Source organism: Musca autumnalis, unplaced genomic scaffold, assembly GCF_047663935.1.
Source record: "Musca autumnalis isolate F117 unplaced genomic scaffold, ASM4766393v1 scaffold_4, whole genome shotgun sequence".
Taxonomy (NCBI): Eukaryota; Metazoa; Arthropoda; class Insecta; order Diptera; family Muscidae; genus Musca; species Musca autumnalis.
In genome coordinates, this window is record NW_027411977.1 from 61,120,424 (window position 1) to 61,140,619 (window position 20,196).

A 20,196-nucleotide genomic window follows, 5' to 3' on the forward strand; every position below is an offset into this window, starting at 1 on the left:
TTTGGCCGCGATTTATTTTAAAATCCCTTCGACAATTTTTTTTTGTTTATTGTTTTTTGATTTTTCTAATCTATGAATATTTTAGTTTCAGAATTCGCTAAAACTTCCCAGTAAAGAACCTTTCGTTTAAAATTAGTTAAGGCGCGCCGTTAGTAATATGAATTCTTGGTTCTAGGTCAAGCAGAAGAAAAAGAAGAACAATTCTACACAAAATTTCGCTATGCGTTTCGGAATAAACCATATATAGGTATACTATTTTCTTAATAATAATTATTATGTGGTGGTATACCAAAACGTGCGTCTATATAGCCTATTTTCAAATTTGCCTTGCCTATGGAAAAAAGACACTCGGGTGCGAAAACATAGCGTTCTAGCTCAATTATTGTGGATGCTAGAGCGATTATAGCAAACGGACATGGCTGTATGGACTTAGGATTTTATTTTGACCAAGAATATTTATGAGGATTTCTGAGTGAAATCAGGTGATGCTGCTCATCAGCAAAACATTTTAGTATATTTATTTAATTTTTTGACTAACGGTTCCAGAGATATCGCACCTTGAAAAAGATGAATTTTTGAAAAGGCATATGCGAAGAAATACTCACAACTTCTTAGATATTTGTTCAACTTTAAAGAAATTCTTTTTGTATTTTTTGTTGTTTTATCAGCTATTTAATAAAAGATAGTAAAACATCTTGCAATTTTTGCGATTTACTATTCAAAATTATTTTTTAACAATGATTGAACTCATTTAAAATTTTAAGTCCTATTTGGTAGTGGGATTCAAATGATTACTATTTTTTCTAAAATTTGTTAAATTAAAAAAAAAAAACAAGTAGGTACGTATCAGTCAGCTGTGTTGACGGAGAAATACCCTCAGCCACTGACCAAGAAAAAAAAAACAACAAAACCAAACCAAACACAATAATTATGCCGTATAGAAAATACATTAATTTTATATCACGAGTTTGCTTTAAAATCTGTAGGTACCGTAACGTGGGCTTATACCAAATCATTGACATATACCAAACATTTTTGGAAACCAAACTTCCTCATAAAAGACTCAAAATATTAAATTATGTTAAAATAAGTTTGAAAGAAATGTTTGAAAAAGTTTTAGAGTTATCTTGCACAATATCCGACAGGGTTTTGAAGCTTTTGGGCCATTATCTTAGGAAGTATTGACTTACTCCGGAACAAAATGTACCATTGTAAATGAGGCCGCTCCAACAATCTACTGAAAAAGAGTCAAAATGATGCGAGAGGAGCTCCCAAACTTCACTTTATCCGAATTTTGTGTGGGGAGGTACCCGAAGGTACCTGATACATGACTGGATGAAATAATACGAAGTGCAAAGCCTGCACCAATCACAAATTCAATGCTAGGATTATCTCGCGGATTTACCATTTTGGTTGGTTACTGAAAAAATTGCAAAACCATCCGAGAGGAGCCCTTAAACTTCACTTTATCCGAATTTTGTGTGGGAGGTACCCGAAGGAGTGGACAGATATAGTTTATATTCGCACCAGATCTATATCTGGAAGGAATAATACGATGTGCAAAGTGTTGACCAAATCGATGGGGGAATACTCCAGACTTAAGCAAAATTTTAAGCTACAAGAACGATTTGTGGTACATAGATTGGGAAAAAATTCCCATTCTCAAATTTGTTTGAGATACTAATTTTGGTTGTTGCGCGCAAAAGTTGTGGCGGTTTCAATTCTGATAATAAGAAATAAATCTTTAAACAACGCTACTCATTATATTGCGAAACATTGTTAATTAAGGGCTTCCTACGTACTATATGATTACTGAGGTCCCATAACATTAGTGACAAAGTTGTAAATTTTCGCGAAAATTAAGAAAGAATTAAAAAAATGCTTGCTTGCAACTTGTTTTATTAAAATTTAAGCTGTTTATGCATCGGAAAAATATGTTAAAAATATGCACGTAATCTAAACATCGCGACGATTCAAATGGAACCAATAATATAGAAATCTGTTTAGCGGTTTGCACATTTTAGCAAAAACAAAAAAAAAATATATTGAGGGAAGTTATAAAATTTTTGTAAGAGAAAATATTTTTCAAATTTTTTTGCGAGTTAGTTGAAGAAAATTGGTTCGGAGTTATTCTTCTATTTAACGTAACGTAACGTTCAAATAAATGTTGGGTTCCTTTGAATCGCGAAATCCTCAAAATCGCTTGATGCGCATGCGGTTTATGAATATGGCGAATTCTTCTCTCTTAATTTTTACACATTTGCCAGGATTTACTTTGGCCGCTAAGATGTAGCGCCATCTGCAGTTTAGTGTGCAACAATCTGTATAACGCTTATAATTTGCACAAAGTGCATACACTTTTTATGCGCATCCGATTTCACTACCAACCGTGGAAAAATACATCGATCTAATCCTATTTCGATCTAATCCATCAAGAACCGTGGATGTAGCATCTCACACTATTTTTGGGATAAATCGGATACAGCTCCCATGCCACTAAATCTTTTAAACCGCTGTTTTCGCAAAACCGCGAGTGATGTGTCAGTTTTTTCATTGACAAGAAACCATCCACAGAAAATGCGACTACATCCGCGATATTTTCAAAAACATTTTTCGCACATTTTTCGGTTTTTGCAGTTGCTGTTTTCGGCGTTCTAGGGGATGGATTTTCACGATCTATGATTTATATGATCCGGACCGCCGAAAAACTAAAATATCGCGGGGTACCAGCACACTCAAAAGGATGTTGTAAATACTGTACCCAAAAATAGGTTTTTTAGAAAAAATATCGCGTTAAATTTTGGCCTTTGAATCTACTGTCAAAGGCTACTACTCTGCTCTCTACTCTGCTGCTGTGTGGGCTACATAGCCAATATACATATCAAATTATGCGTAATCGCGAGTACTTTAATCCCATTGTTTGTTATTTGAAATACTCGAAAGCGCGTTCCAGTTAAATTAGAAATACGAAAAACACCTAAATTCCGGCTTCAAAATGTCAGCATCCATAAAAGGTGGATGCAGTGGAAATTTTAAAAAGTGATACATTAGAAATGTAATCTTCATTTTGTATTCTTCTACGGTTGAACGGTTTAATCAGCAATCAAATAGTAACGTAAAAAACCTCGTTTGCTTCAAAGGGTTTTTGCCTATTTTTATTCATTTACGCGGTCATAACTTCCACGCAAATTAAATTTCTTTGCCAAATTTTTGAGCTTTGTTCAAAAACACTTAAATTGATCCAGCAATAGTCATAGTTACTGGTTAATTGCAATAGTTCGCGTATTATAATAGCGCAAATCTTGGCTTCATGGAAACTAAATTGTTTTGACTTTCACTCATATAACCTCGTTAGCATAAATGCTGAGTGTATACAAATGCGAAAATCGAACATACGTAACTCACAAATTTTGAAAATAACGGTTGATTTTTGATCAATCCTCCCGCTAGTATTTACAATGGCCGATTTGCTTCTTCACATCTCATTTTAATACGTAAGTCCTTATTTAATTGTTGCTACTTCAGGAACAAATATTTATCGTAGATATCTAATATAGAATGTCTTATATCTCATAAAATGTCTTCAAACCCCTTACACTTTAATTTATTAAATATTCTCATTTCGTTTTTGTTCATCTTTTCACACTACCAGGTTGTGCAAGAGTATGAACGTGCAGTCATTTTTCGTTTGGGTCGTTTGCTGCAAGGCGGTGCCAAAGGTCCGGGTAAGTTCAACTGTGTGTCGTCAATAACGAAAACATTTCTCTGTTCGGTCATTAAGTTTTATTAATTTATTCAACAATCGTTTTGTTAATTTGTTGTTTACTTTCACATCAACAACTAATAATTTGTGTAATTTATAAATGTCATTCCTAGAATTTCTTAGCAATTCTGCTTATTAAATAAATAATAAAATATATAAAACTTTGAATTAATATACGTAAAACCCAAATGACTAGTTACATTTCAAATAATAAGTGATTAATGTTTCACAAATTATGGGGTTTAAGCAAAAACTAAATCTCTAGTTGTATATTAATGCCAATATAATATTGAGTAAAAGGATGAGGGTTTCAATAGATTATTTGCTTGCTGTATTTATATAATAATGGGAATGTCATATGAAATTATTTTAGTATGTTATTAGGGTGAAGGTCATTAATAAACAAGTAAAAAAAGTAGCAGTCGACTTTGCCGACAGAAATACTCGTATACCCTCAGCTTGTGGGAATTGAAACACTTTTTATGTATTTAGGCAGTTTTCAGATTTTTTGGCGTAAAACCTCACCAACAAAAATGTTGATTTGGATTGAAGCTCAAAAGTTTTGCGGGGGACGTATATAAAATAATGGATTGACATAGTCCATTTTGGAAATGGGTCTTATTTTGTGAGTAATTCCTCTCGATATATATCGCGCCCGCCAGTCATTTCAGTTGGTCACCATATAATTAGAGCTTTTGGATCATTATATCAGGAAACATGGACTCGGCACGAAACCATCGGTAAAAACTTTCAAAGAAGCCTCGAACAGGCCATTAACCGGACTTAAACAAAAATGTTGAACATTTGTTTGGGTGGTACCCCAAGGAAGGACTTTGAGCACTTTTGAACATAAATTAGGTTAGGTTAGGTTGAAAAGGGGGTGATGCACGATCACTACATGTCCGTGTGGATATACACTTAAGCCATACCGAGGCCTGTTGTGCACTCTAATTTAGGGTCGGGATGAGGTTGTATATTAGAATATAAGAATTTATTAGTTAAATTCCTGATTATTTTGTTGACGTTAAGCTAGGATTTCTGTCCTATTGACATAGTCCTTTAAATTTTTGAGCTCGATTGTCCTAAATTGGTCGAGTCCTTGTATTATGTCGCTCCCTAGTAGCTGGGTTCTCGGGTTTCTGAAGGCTTGGCAATGACAGAGGTAGTGTTCCAAAGTTTCGTCGTCCTCTCCACATGCTCTGCATTCACTGCTTTCTGCACAAACTATTTTGTGCAGGTGCACTTGTTGCCCCAGGTATCCTGTCAGGATACCCGTCAGTCTACTAATGTATTTTTTACTTAGTAAAAGTAGTTCCTTCGTTTTGTCCTCTTCTGGGTTCACCCATAGGATTTTTGTGGTTTTCCCTTCCCTTCACTACTCCAGAGGAACATATCGCTCATTTACTCAAAGAGTGGCATAACTCAAAAAATGTGTTTTCTGAGTTACCATTTTCTATTTTTTACCATTACTTTATCTTGTGTCAAATTTTCATGTTGATATCTCCAAAACTCAACGAGTTACAGCTCATTTACTACGAGTGTGCCATAAATCAACAAAAAAGTTTTTTGAGTTTATGGAGCACTAAAACACTTCCAATCATGCTTGATCTTGCACAGAAATTAAGCACTGATATCTGGCTAGCTCTTTGCAAAACATGGTCTAAGTATTTAATTTATTTTTTCTGTAATAGCCTTTTAATGTTGGGAAGTCAAATTTCCATCTCCAACCTAAAACGCATTTTTCTCGAAACTTAATTTTTTGAGATGTGTCACTCTATGAGTAAATGAGCGATATGTGTATTTTTTTACCCATGCCTTTAGCTCTATACGCGTCGCTTTAAGGGCTTGGCTTTATCTAGGCTCACTGTAGGTTCGTATAGCCCCCATACAAACTGACGCCTGACGCGTCGTCGTTCTAAGGAATTTTTAAGATATTTGTCCCATTTTATCACCGAATTGGTTGTAATTTGGTATTTTGTGTCTCCAGAGGCCAGAAAACATTCCTACAAAAGTTGGTTTATATAGGTCCATATTTTGGTATTACCTCCATATAACGCCCCATATAAAGTACACGTCATTTTAATATATTTTGAATGTATTAGTCCCATTTGACAACATAATCGGTTGTAACTTTGTATTTTGCATTTCCAGAGGCTAAGAAACATTTCTACCATAACATTTTTATATAGGCCCACGTTTTGATATAGCTCCATAGGACGATATCTCCCGATTTTCTGTATTTTGAAGGTTTTGGCCTCATTATCACACCGAGATAGCTGAAATTTGGTATTTAGTCTTCGTTTGGGGTATAAAACTTTCCCCCAGAAATTCGTAGGCATAGATCCACACCATCATATAGCCCCCGAACTTAACGCTTTTCCTACTTGTTATACCCTCAGCCTTTAGGCTAAAGAGGGTATTTACACTTTGATACGGCCAAAAATGTGCCTCATCGAAATAATGGTTTTAGACCCCAAGTATGTTTGTACGATATCCGTTTCAGACAATTTTGAGTCGATCTAGCAATGTCCGTCCGTCTGTCTGTCTGTCTGTCTGTCCGTCTGTCTGTCTGGCTGGCTGGTGCGCACGATAACTCTCGAACGGATCAATCGATTCGGTTCAAATTTTGGGTATCGAAATATTTTGTCTAGATTTGATTTAAGTTCGAAGATGGGCCATATCGGTCCACTCCTTCAGGTACCTCCCCCACAAAAGTTCAAAAATGTTCGGAAAAATTTCCCGCACGATAACTCTTGAAGGGAGTAACCGAATTTGTCCATACTTTGCACATCGTGACATTTCTACCAGACATAGATGAGGTTCCAATATGGACCCTATTGGTTCACTCTTTCGGGTACCTCCCACACAAAATTTTGCTTAAGTGCAGTTTAAGGCCTGCTCTCGAATCGCTTTGATTTTTGTTGCAGCCACTTGTATTCACTACCCTCATTACGACGATATAATTTTTTTCAGGAGCAAGTCCATATATCCTCAGAAATCAGCACGAAAACTGCAAACAACCCATATAATACCATGTGTCGTAGTTGGAGTGCACGATAACTCTCGAACGGATCAACATATTTGGTTAAAATTTTGGGTCTTTCAATATTTTGTCCAAACTTAGTTTAAATTCGAAGATAGACCATATCGGTCCACTCCTTCCGGTACCCCCCCACAAAGGTTCAAAATTGTTCGCCAAAATTGTGGGCATGATAACTCTAGGAGGGAATAACCGAATTGAGCCAAACTATCCTATTGGTAATATTACTTTCAGACATAGATCGAGTTCTAATATGGACTATATCGATCCACTCATTTGAGTACCTCCCACACAAAATTTGGAAAAAGTATAGTTTAACGACTCCTCTCTGATCTTATTAATTTGTGACGCAGCAGGTTGCACTTGCGGCCCCTGTTACGACGTTGTAATTTTTTTCGTGGGAAAGTCCATACTTCCTGAGATAATGACCCAAAAAGGTCCAGAAAATCCTACCGGCACCACCTGACCTAAACTTGCTAATGTGGAAAATAACCCTTTAAGAGAGAAATCGATTTAGCTCAAACTTTGTAAATTGAAAAGTAAAATTGTAATATATTTAAATTCAGAAAATTTAGTACAACATATTTAATTATATAGTCTGTAAGGAAAATATCCATAGACTAATAAAGACAAAAAAATATTTCCTACAGATTTGTATTAGGTCCGAATATGTACTACATCGGATCACTCCTATGGGTACACCCTACCCAAAGTTTGGAAAAAATGCACTCGTCTTGGATCATTCTGAATTTTGTTGCAACATGTACTTTTTTGCTGCCCTTTCCATCCTGGAAAATTTTTCCAACAGCTAAAAAACCTACAGAAGTATTGTGTTAACTTGTTTTCTTTGGGTACGTGGCTGAGGGTATATCTCTGTCGGCTCAGCTGACTGATACTTTCTTACTTGTTTTTCTTTGTTTTATTCTTTTAATTTTTATTCTTTAATTTTTCATATTATTTTTCCAAAGTACATACTTTTTTAATGAACTATTCTTAGTTCAAATTGTCGTCTGCATTAATTTTGTCAATTCAAAAATGTGATATTGCCTGACCTGGGAATCAAACCCATGACATTAAGAATGCAAAGCGAACATGCTTACCAATGCACCATCGTACCATATAACTAACGTCTTATATTAGTTCAAGGTTGTACACTAGAGTGGGGCGATTTGAACACCACCACGGGCGCCTGCAGTTTCTGACTCTTGGGATTGTACTGAGCAAAAAAGTCAACTAGACCATATGTCTACGGTGAAAATCGAGCCCCCGGATTTTGACTTGAAGTTTTTTTCAAGGACTTTTGGATACTTTGACATATATCAACCAAACCACTCAGATTTTCTATCCAACACAAAGACAACAATTATAGCCAAGACAATAATAAAGAACTCTCTAGTACATCGCAAAAGCATTGGAACGCTCCTTCAGGTAGTTATGGCCTCGAGAAAGTGCACATTTTTCCGAAAATATCGATAAATGACACTGTGCTACAAAATGGGACTCAAATTCAGTGGGTGGAAAATCCCTTTTGAAGATGAAAGCCCTCGGTGAGTGTACTAAGAACCCAAAAGGAAATGTTCACCATAGATCAAGTTTCCGAGATGTTGCGTGATTAATGGTTTGATTTTGGCCCATTAATTTGTGAGAAAATAGCTTTATATCTCACTAAAGCGTTATTGTAGCTTAATTTTGATATAACTTGTCTTCAGTCAAATCGAATGGTGAATCTTTTTGTAGAATATTTCATCCCTCTAACTCTATTCCTTTTATGTCCTTTTTGTCCTTTATTTTTTGAACCGTAGTAAAAGTACCAGAAGACGAGATTTTACAGCATACAAATATTCTACAAAAATGTTGTTCAGAAGATTTTAGGTACAGTTCTCATTGATGACCAATCGATATTTCCCCGTTTTCATGGTCCTTTTTGACATTTACCCGGTTTTTGTTCAGAAAACTATGTTTTGTTTTTATGTATGTATATTCGTTATTGGTATGTGGTGCTTTTGAAATACTTACCATAAATAGCGCTTGTAATGACGAACACGTTAATAACAAATTTTATTGAAGGATAGATCCGGTTATCTCAATTTTTGAAACGGTTATTCTGATATCAAAACCGATTTCGGAACCGGTTTTAAGTAACCGATTAACCGTATATGTATATCATTAGAAAGCTAATAAAATGGTCAATCAAATGGCAGCAAGCAGCTGATTACAACTTTGTTGGTTCCGAAGCTAGAAAAAATGTAAAATATCACTGGGTTGACGTGGTTCAAACTTCTGAGTTATGAGGAATTAATTCATTCTTGATTAACTTTAAGTGCATGATAAAAAAAAACAACATAGCGCAAATTCATCTCGCCATAACTCAGAAGTTTGACCTATGACATAACTACCTATCCAGATTTATAATATTATCTTAATCGACTTTCATCGCCAAAAAGAACCCAGTGATATTTTATATCAAAATCGGTTTAAGAACGCGGTTTTTTTGTTCTAGCTTCGTAACCAACAATGCTGTAATCAGCTACTTGCTGTCATTTTATTGACCATTTTATTAGCTTTCTAATGATATACATATACGGTTAATCGGTTACTTAAAACCGGTTCCAAAATCGGTTTTAATATCAGAATATCCGGTTCAAAAATTTAGATAACCGGATCTTTCCTCCAATAAAATTTGTTATTAACGTGTTCGTCATTACAAAAGCTATTTATGGTAAGTATTTCAGAAGCACCACAGACCAATAACGAATATACATAAAAACAAAACATAGTTTTCTGAACAAAAACCGGTAAAATGTCAAAAAGGACCATGAAAGCGGGGAAATATCGATTGGTCATCAATGAGAACCGTACCTAAAATCTTCTAAACAACATTTTTGTAGAGTATTTGGATGCTGTAAAATCTCGCCTTGCGGTACTTTTACTACGGTTCAAAAAATAAAGGACGAAAATGACATGAAAGGAATTGAGTTAGAGGGATGAAATATTCTACAGAAAGATTCACCATTCGGTTTTACTGAAGACATGTAATGTCAAAATGAAGCTACAATAACGCTTTAGAGAGATATAAAGCTATTTGTTCACAAATTAAGGTGCCAAAATTAAACCATTAATCACGCAATATCTCGGAAACTTGACCTATGGTGAAAATTTCATTTTGGGTTCTCAGTACACTCACCAAGGGCTTTCATCTCCAAAAGAAATTTTCCACCCACTAATTTTGAGTTCCATTTTGTAGCACAGTGTCGTTTATCGATATTTTCCGAAAAATGTGCACCTACTCGAGGCCATAACTACCTGAAGGAGCGTTCCAATGCTTTTGCGATGTACTAGAGAGTTCTTTATTACTGTCTTGGCTACAATTGTTGTCTTTGTGTTGGATCGAAAATCTCAGTGGTTTGGTTGTTATATGCCAAAATGTCCAAAAATCCTTGAAAAAACACTTCAAGTCAAAATCCGGGGGCTCGATTTTCACCGTAGACATAGGGTCTAGTTGACTTTTTTGCTCAGTACAATCCCAAGAATCAGAAACTCCAGGCGCCCGTGATGATGTTCAAATCGCCCCACTCTAATGAGGGTATCAATAGAATATTTGTTTGCTGTATTTTTTTAGTAATGGCAAGTTCATATAAAATTATTTTTTATGTTATAAGGGCGAAGGTCATTAATAAACAAGTAAAGAAAGTAACAGTCGGCTTTGCCGACTGCTATATCTTAACCTGTGTGAACTGAAACACTTTTTATGTAATTAGGGGGTTTCAGAACTTGCAAACAAAAACATGGATTTGGATTTAAGCTCAAAGGTTTTGCGGGGTAGGTATCTAATAGAATGGATTGACATAGTACATTTTGGAAATGGATCTGATTTGTGGAGTCAATACTCTTCAGTAGGTCACTATATACATAATTTAGAGCTTTTAGACCATTATATCAGGAAACACGGACTCAGCACGAAAAAAACGGTAAAAACTTTCAAAGAATCCTCGAACAGGCCATTAATCGAACTTAAACAAAAATGTTGAACACGTGTTTGGGTCGTACCCCAAGAAGTGGACGGGGAGCACTTTTGAACATAAATTAGGTTAGGTTGAAAAGAGGGGTGATGCAAGATCACCACATGTCCGAGTGGACATACACTTAAGCCATACGGAGGCCTGTTGTGCACTCTAATTTAGGGTCGGGATGAGGTTGTATACTAAAATATAAGAATTTATTAGTTAAAGGCCTGATTATTTTGATTTCTGTCCTATTGACATACCCCCATTATTATAAGTCTTCTTTTGTTATAGTTTGTATTTACCGAATAGATTTATAGCGTTCCGGTTAACATAAAGTTAAAAGTGATGATTGAATTTCAAGGAGGAGTTTCTTATCATTAACTTTCAATGGGAAAATTATATTTTTAATGCCTCCAAATTAGTTTATTTTGCATTTTAAAATCCATCAGATAGTAAAAGAACACATGTAATAATGGCCCTTAGTCTTTTAAATTTTTGAGCTTGATTGTCCTAAATTGGCCGAGTCAATGTATTACGTCGCTCCCTAGTGGCTGGGTTCTCGGGTTTGTGAAAGCTTGGCAATGACAGAGGTAGTGTTGCAACGTTTCGTCGTCCTCTACTCTTGCTCTACATTCACAGTTTTCTGCACAACCTATTTTGTGCAGGTGCATTCGTTGCCCCAGGTGTCTATTAATGTGTTCGGTCTGATACTATTTGGTTTATAGATTCACCCGTTGTGACCTTTAGTATGTTTGGTGGGCTCTACCGATCCACTCGCTCATTGACTTTAGCCTTTTAGCTGCGATGGCTACCTCATACCTTTCTATTGGGTGTACGAACAAAATTGTTTCTAAAGCCCTAGTTGGTGTGGCCCTTATTGCCCCGCTAAAGCTTAAGCAACATGTTCTTTGGACTTTTTGCAATATCTTCACATTGCATTTTTTGTCCGTAGCTGTCCACCATACCACAGAATCGTATTTTAGGATTGGTCTAATTACGCTTCTGTATGGTCAGTGTGTCAACCTAGGATTAAACATTTGAGCCTATTGCCCTTCCACCTGGTATCGATTAATGCATAGCACAGATCGTCTCTGTAGTACCTCTTGGCTGCCTTGGCGTAAGTCGATGGAGGCTCCGTTCCGGTTTCCGCGTCCGTCTTCCTCTTCTGGACGGCCTTTGACTTCTTTGCAGAGTCCCCGGCCATTTCAGAAGATTCCGGCGTCGCGCTCACTTTTTCGTGTCCAGAATTGCCTCATCAATCTCAGTTGAAGGATAATTTTGACAGTCTCCTCTGCGTTGGTCCTGATGAGGTTTGTCCTGGGCATTTGAAGGTGGGAGGCCCTTTTTCTTATTATTGGGTTTGGCGGTAATCTGCTCCTCAGGAGACCTTATCCTCTTCGCCGCTTCCGAAGAAGTGGAGAGAGTGTCTGTGGTAACCTTTGAAGTTGTTCCTTTTTATACCCTCAGCATTTATGCTAACGAGGGTATCTACACTTTCATACGGGCAAAATGTGCCTCATCAAAATAATGGTTTTAGACCCCAATTATGTTTGGACGAAATGTGTTTCAGACAATTTGGAGTCGATTGAGCAATGTCCGTCCGTCTGTCTGGCTGGCTGAAGCGCGGATGAACCTATTCGGTTCAAATTTTGGCTTTCGTAATATTTTGCCCAAACTTAGTTTAAGTTCGAAGATGGGCTATATCGGTCCCCTTCTTCCGGTACCTCCCACACAAAAGTTCAAAAATGCTTGGAAAATTTGTGCGCACGATAACTCTTGAAGGGAGTAACCGATTTGGTCCATACTTTGCACATCCTGAAATGTGTACCAGACTTAGATAAGGTTTCAATATGGACTCAATCTGTCCACTTCTTCGGGTATCTGCCACACAAATTTTCGGAAAAGTTCAGTTTAGGGCCATCTCTCGAATCGCTCTGATTTTTGTTTTAGCAACTTGTATTCACTGCCCCCCATACGACGGTACAAGTTTCATTAGGGGCAAGTCCATACTTCCTGAGAAAATAGCATGAAAGTTGCAAAAAACCCCTATGACACCGTGTGTAGTGGATGGAGCGCAAGATAACTCCCGAACGGATCTGCCGATTCGGTCCAAAATTTGGCCTTCGTAATATTTTGTCCAAACATAGTTTAAATTCGAAGATAAGCCATATCGGTTCACTCCTTCAGGTACCTCCCCCACAAAAGTTCAAAAATGTTCGGAAAAATTGTTCGTACGGTAACTCTTGAAGGGAGTGGCCGAATTGATCCATACTTTACACATCCTAATATATCTACCAGATATAGATCAGGTTTAAATATGGACTATATTTGTCTACTCCTTCTGGTACCTCTCACACACAATTTCGGATAAGTTCACTTTAAGACCTGCTCTCGAATCACTTTGATTTCTGTTGAAGCGATTTGAATTCGCTACCTCCATTACGACGGTAAAAGTTTTTTCCGGGGCAAGTCCATATTTCTTAAGAAAACAGCCCGAAAGGTGTAAAAATCCCATATCGGTCCTCCCTAAGGTTACCTCCCCCACATAGGTTCAACATTTGTGTCTAAGGGCAGTTAAATCATAATCCACATTTTTGTCGGCAAGTTCAAATGTCCAAAATGTCCACAAAATTATGAAGAGACCTTAAATACATTCGATCTGTTCGTAGGTGAGAGTTTCACTTCACATTGACTGAGGGTATATGTCTGACTGACAATATTCCTTTCCTTGAGCCTCTGACCACTGTACTCGTTTCGCAGTTAGCTTCGCGATACTCTCGCTCGCTTCCTCCACCATCTTGTGGACTTCCTCTTTTATGGGGATTTCCAAAACGGTGATGTTGACTCGTAGGCAGATCACTAGTCCCCGCCGGTTGTGGGTTTATTAGGCCCTGCAACGTAACTTTTTTATACTTTTTTTCCTCCTTCCATATTTATTCTTTTTTTCCTCCTTCCATTTTGTTATAGGGGAACGCCCCGTAGTCAGTTTTTTGTCCGCGAGAAACTCAAGGTTTCCATAGGTGGATTATCCCACCACTCTGCCTCAGACCCACCATGTAATAAGTATTGGACCGCCCGATAGGAGAACTGACAAAAACCCTCGGGAATATAAACTATGTTTGGACAAAATATGAGATATCGTGCTTACCATTTTAGCGAATATTTTTGAACTTTCGGAGGGGAGGTACCGGAATGAGTGGACCTATAAGCACAACCTTCGAATTTCATCTAATGTTCGAAGAAATATTACGATATGCAAAGTGTGGACCGACGCAGTATTCGGTTCGAGAGTTGTCGTGCGGTGCGTTTCGGTGACTGGTGCAGCAACTACGCACGCTAGTCGTATGGGGGTTTTTACAGCCTTCGGGTCATATTCTTAAGAAGTGTGGACTTGCCGCTCAAAAAACGTGTACCACCGTAATATGGGCTTTGAGTGCAACCTGTTGAAGGAAAATCAAAACCATTCGAGAGGAGTTCTTAAACGGTACTGTTCCGAAATTTTGTGCGGGAAGTATCCGAAGGAGTGGACCGAACTTGGAAACATTACGATTACGATATTTGTGGAAATTTTTGAAGTTTTGTGGGGGACCTAACCTAGGGTGTGGACCGATATGGCCCATCTTAGAATTTGATTTAAGTTTGCGCAAAATATTACTGCTTCCAAACTTTGGACCGAATCGGTTTATCCGTTCGATAGTTAACGTGCGCTAGATCCACTATACGTGGTGCCATAGAGGGTTTTTTTCGCTATCGAACCATTTTCTCAGAAAGTATGGACTTGAGGTCTTAAACAACACTTTTCCGAAATTTTTGGACGGGAGGTAGCCGAAGGAGTGAACATGGTCCATATTCGAACATTATCTATGTCTGGTAGAAATATTACGATGTGCAAAGTATGGACCAAATCGGTTTCAGCCTTCGGAAGTTATCGTGCGCACCATTTTTGCGAAAAGTTTTAAACTTTTGTGGGGGAGGTACTCGAAGGTGTGGACCGATATGGTCCATCTTAGAACTTAATTTAAGTTTGCCCAAAATATTACGACTTCCAAATTTTGGGCCGAATCGGTTTATCCCTTCGAGAGTTAACATGCGCTACATCCACTATACATGGTGCCGTAGCTTACAGCTTTCGAACCATTTTTTCAGAATGTATGGACTTGCCCCTGAAAAAACTTGTAACGTCGTAATGGGGGCTGCGAATTCAAGTATTTAATAAAAAAATCAAAATGATTTTAGAGGAGGTCTTAAACTGCATTTTTCCGAAATTTTGAGGGAGGTACCCGAAGGAGTGGATCGATATTCGAATCTGATCTATGTTTGCTAGAAATAGTACGATGTGAAAATTATGGACCAAAGTGCTCGGTTCCTTCGAGAGTTATCGTGCGCATAATTTTTGCGGAAAGTTTTGAACTTTTGTTGGGGAGGTACCGGAGGAAGTGGGCCGATATTGCCGATCTTCGAACTTGAATTAATACACAAGACAGACGGCAGAGTTAATTTGCATTAAGTTCTGCATTTAATTCAGCTATGCTCGCCCATATACATACGTAAAAGGGTGTACAACAACAACACACCCTCTATTCATTCTCATCTGCTGTTTCAAGACAATTGCAGAGAGGCTAATGCCTGAAATATTTGAGCATCACTGATTTATTTTTACCCTGACAGACGACAGTTTGCGAAACAGCTGATTGCTGTTTTGTTGTTGTTTGCACTGTATTTTTGTTTTTTTTTTGTGTGTCTCAGAGCATGAATATGCTCTCTCCCTCATATGCATATGGGTTCTCTTTTACGGTATTGCCACATTGAAATACCCTGATTTTGTGCATTAAGAATGTCGAATGTTTGTGCATTAAGAATGCACGAATTAATTTGAATTAAGGCAGTTAATGCAAACTAACGCTGCCGTCTGTCTAGGGCAGGTATCGGCACCAAAACAAATGAATTATTTGCGGTCACACGCATACGACATCGACAGCGTAAATTTCGCTCTCTCCACAAACATCGTGTGGGTTAATGCATTGCTAATACCCTAGACCAGTGATGGCCAAAATCACACATTTGTAGATTATAACTTGCGCTAGTGTGAGTGGAAACGAAAACAATGCCCTAACCGAACAAATGTGTTTACAGTGTACGTGTGGTCATCACTGCCCTAGACAGACGGCACCGTGAATTTACATTAACTGCCTTAATTCAAATTAATTCATGCATTATCCACATTCTTAATGTACAAAATCAAAGGGAATTTAAACTGAATTTAGGTATTTCAATATGGCAATGCTGTAAAAGAGAGTCCATATTCATGTAGGAGAGAGAGCATATTCATGCCCAGATACACAATTTGCATTGCAAACAACAACAAAACATTTGTTTACCAGCAAACATCTGATTCGTAAATGCAGAAACTGTCGTCTGTCAGGTTAAAATTAAATAAACGCCATAATGCAAATTAACGTTGCCGTCTGTCTAGGGTATAAAATTAAAAATCATTGAAAAAAGCAACGGCACAACGTTCTTCATTGTCTTCTGAGTGAAGACTAAATGATGGTTGTTCTTTTTTTTTGCCTGATGCTGGTCTAGGGTACAAGTTTGAACAAAATATTACGAAAGCCAAAGTTTGGACCAATTCGGTTAAGACGGAGGGGTAGGTTACCCGGGGTGTGATACCTTATTCTACTACTCTTACATACAAACACATGCATACTTGGGCACAATTTGGTCTCTAGAAGACCCTCTAGCAAATTTTTACTATATCTGCCGATTTGAGCTCGGGAGAGTAGTTTCCAGAGGCCTTTGAAAATTTTATAAAATTTTTTTTTAAGGGTAGAATTTTCTTCTTCACCAAGTTTGTGTGTCAAAATCTCAATATATTCAATCCAAACTTTAAACATTGATTCTAGAAAATCTACATTTAAACACTAATTCCCGCCCATTCCCACTCATTGTCATTCATTCATTCAAATTCCACGTTCTCATTTCCATTTGAACACCACCACCACCACCGTTATCAGCAGCTTCTAATTCTGTTGTTTTTCATTTCTTTCAGGTATTTTCTTTATCCTACCATGCATTGATACCTATGCTCGTGTAGATTTGCGAACACGCACCTACGATGTCCCACCGCAGGAGGTAGGCAATACATTAAGCATCGCCACACAACATCGCCTTAAATCATTTTTGGCAAAATCTCTTTAAAAATTCAACTGCCATTGCGGAATAAGTCCGCCATTCCATTCTTATTGTCCTTGATGGCACTTCCACTTCCTGTTCCTCTTGTCTCGGGCCATTGTTAATCATTGCGTTGTGTTTGTTGTTTGTTTTGCAGGTCTTAACAAAGGACAGCGTTACAGTGTCTGTCGATGCTGTGGTCTACTATCGTGTATCGAACGCCACCGTATCTGTGGCCAATGTGGAGAATGCCCATCATTCGACCAGACTTTTGGCACAAACAACATTACGCAATACCATGGGCACGCGTCATTTGCATGAAATACTCAGCGAACGCATGACCATATCGGAGACAATGCAGGTTTGTTATGTGAAAGAGGAAAGAAAAACAAAGAAGGAAAACACTTTGGAACTCTGTATAACAATCAAAACAGTTATTTTTAGCTTAAGTCTGATGTTCATAAAGTTGCAAAGCTATGAATTAAAGTTTTAGTTTGTAGTTCTTTTTGGGTAAATGCTGCAAAAAAGTTTGTATAGAACATTGAACGCGCCGGGTTCCAAAATATAATTACAACTTAAATCGGCAAAAAATAGAAGACACGTGTATCGGCGTTTTGAAAGATTACGTCCGGGGGTAACCTAAATAAAGAGGACCAATGTATCCGTTTTGTAATATTTGGCATCTATTCGGCTTAATATTCCCGCCAATCCTTGCTTTTTATACCCTCCAACCTTATATGGAGGGTACAATTAAATTTGCCATTGCATATCGATAGTTTAAAAATAATTGATCAGCATTAAACTCACAGTCGATATAACCATGTACGTCTATTCGTCCGTCTGTTGAACTCAAGATAGAGCTTCATATTTTGGTAAAGACATTTCTATTACTCCTAGAATGTTTGGTAGTGAAAATGGGTCCGTTATGATATAACCCCCATGAAACGCTACCTCCCAGTGTTTTGAAAGTTGTTGCCTCAATATCGCGCCGAAACGGCATTTAGTCTTCATTATGGGTATAAAACGTTCAACCTGAAATGTGTCGGTATATATATTTTATACCCTCAGCATTTATGCTAACTAGAAAATGTGCCTTATCGAAATAATGGTTTTAGACCCCAAGTATATTTGGACAAAAGCCGTTTCAGACAATTTGGAGTCGATTTAGCCATGATGAACCTATTTGGTGTTAGTAAAATATTACTAACTTAGTTTAAGTTCGAAGATGAGCAATATAGGTCCACTCCTTCAGGTAACAGCTGGCGCAAAAGTAAACTTCCGATGTTTTTTGGCTGTAGTTAAAAAAAAAATGAAAACTTTGATTCTTATTGTGGATTATTTTTATTTGGTCTATTATTTTTTTTACATCAAGTCGAGAATATGATGTCAGATAAATAGCCGCTACCACAGTTTATTGCCGTTTGAGCCCTTTTTATGGAATTTTCCATCACTTTGGCCAAAACTTCCGGCGATAGGTCCTCACATTCTTGATGGATATTGTCTTTAAGAGCTGAAAGAATCTGAGGCTTGTTGAAATAAACCCGCGACTTCAAAAAGCCCCAAAAGTTCGACGGCCAGGAAATCTGCGACGAAACTCACGTTGTGCCAAAGTCACCGACCGATTATTGGTCAAATAAATAGTCACCAATATTCCGCGTTCTAGAGCAGTGTAGCGTAACATTGTTTGTTAACGTGTATTTCGCATGTGTTTACTACATAAATGTCAAAACAGAACTGACATTTGGGGTCAATCGCAAAATGTAGAGCATTTTCTGATAGGAGGATTACTTTTGCGCCACCTTGTACCTCCCTACAAAAGTTCAAAAATGTTCGGTAAAATTCTGCACACGATATTTCTTGAAGGGAGAAACCGATTTAGTCCATACTTTGCACGTCGTGATATTTCTACCATGGACTCTATAGGTCAACTCCTTCGGGTACCTCCCACACAGAATTAGGAGATGTTCAGTTTAGGACATCTCGAATCGTTTTTTTTATTTAGCAACTTGTATTCGCTGCCCCCATTACGATGGTACATGTTTTTTTTTTTTTGGGGCAAGTCCTTACTTCTTGATATAATTGTCCAAAAGCCTCAAAAATCCTGGCGACACCAACTAAACTGGGTAGTACGTAAGATAACCCTCGAAGGGAGAAATCGATTTGGTCCAAACGTTGTACATCGTATTATATAGACGTCAGAAGTATTGTGTTTTACTTATTTTCTTTAGATCTGAGACTGAGGGTATATCTCTGTCGGCCAAGTCGACTGATACTTTTTTACTTGTCCGGTCTCATATAGCCCATATAGAACTCATACATCCCGATTTTTGGTATTTTGAAGGTTGCTGCCTCAAAATCCCACGGAAAATGGCTGAAATTTTGTATTTAGTCTTTGTTCTGGGTATAAAATTGTCAACCCGAGATTTGTCGATTTATGTCCACTAGACTGGTTTTAACTCAAAGGGAAAAAATCGATGTCGAATTTTTTTTTTAAATGTTTAGTTTTGTTAAAAATTAAGATTGCTAAAGTTTGAGCTCAATCGGAATATGTTAACACGTGCCTAGAGTTTGGGAATTCCCGACTTTTTTTCATTCCCGGGAGATCGGGAATTCCCGGGACTATGAGAAATCGAATCCGTGGGGCATAGACGTGACAGAGAGTAAGCAAACATGAAGTACTTACTCCCTTTATGTTTAGTTGCGTCGTTAGTTATCTCTTTGGACCAATATTAAGGGTAAACTACAAAAGGGTCAAAAAGCAATTGCAAACATCTTAAAAGACGTTCAAGAATATCTATATATATGCGATAAAAATCAAATTATTCCTGACTAATTTGCGGAGGTTATATAAAATATATGTTTCGCACTATCAACCATCATAGAACAAATCCGTTTATAGCGAATTTTTATACGGCTGTCCTTTTGAGTACACGACTTCACAATTGCAACACGATGGCACCAATGATTGAAGGCGTACTTATATGAACATTTATACCATAGTTATTACTGGCTTCCAATCCTAATATACTCCATTTGCCATTTATACATTATACAGTTTTTAGTATTGCATGCAATAATTTTGGAGAATACAACAATTCGAATAGATCACAGACTGAACTCCTATTTAACCGATCTTACCACCTTTTTCCACGCGAGGAATATGCAGATATCCGCCACTAAATCGACGGCCACTCTGTTCACCACACGGACGGCGCAGT

General features: G+C 37.5%; 1 protein-coding gene across 4 annotated transcripts in view; it reads left to right on the forward strand.

The window, feature by feature from the left end:
• LOC141401101 (band 7 protein AGAP004871-like) overlaps positions 1-20,196 on the forward strand; it is an 85,653-nt gene that overhangs the window by 57,403 nt on the left and 8,054 nt on the right. For all 4 annotated transcript variants that reach the window (XM_073980942.1, XM_073980941.1, XM_073980943.1 and 1 more), the window contains 3 exons: positions 3,653-3,725; positions 16,857-16,939; positions 17,136-17,339. In XM_073980942.1, coding sequence (XP_073837043.1) covers positions 3,653-3,725; positions 16,857-16,939; positions 17,136-17,339 — 360 coding nt within the window. The remainder of the gene's footprint in view (positions 1-3,652; positions 3,726-16,856; positions 16,940-17,135; positions 17,340-20,196) is intronic.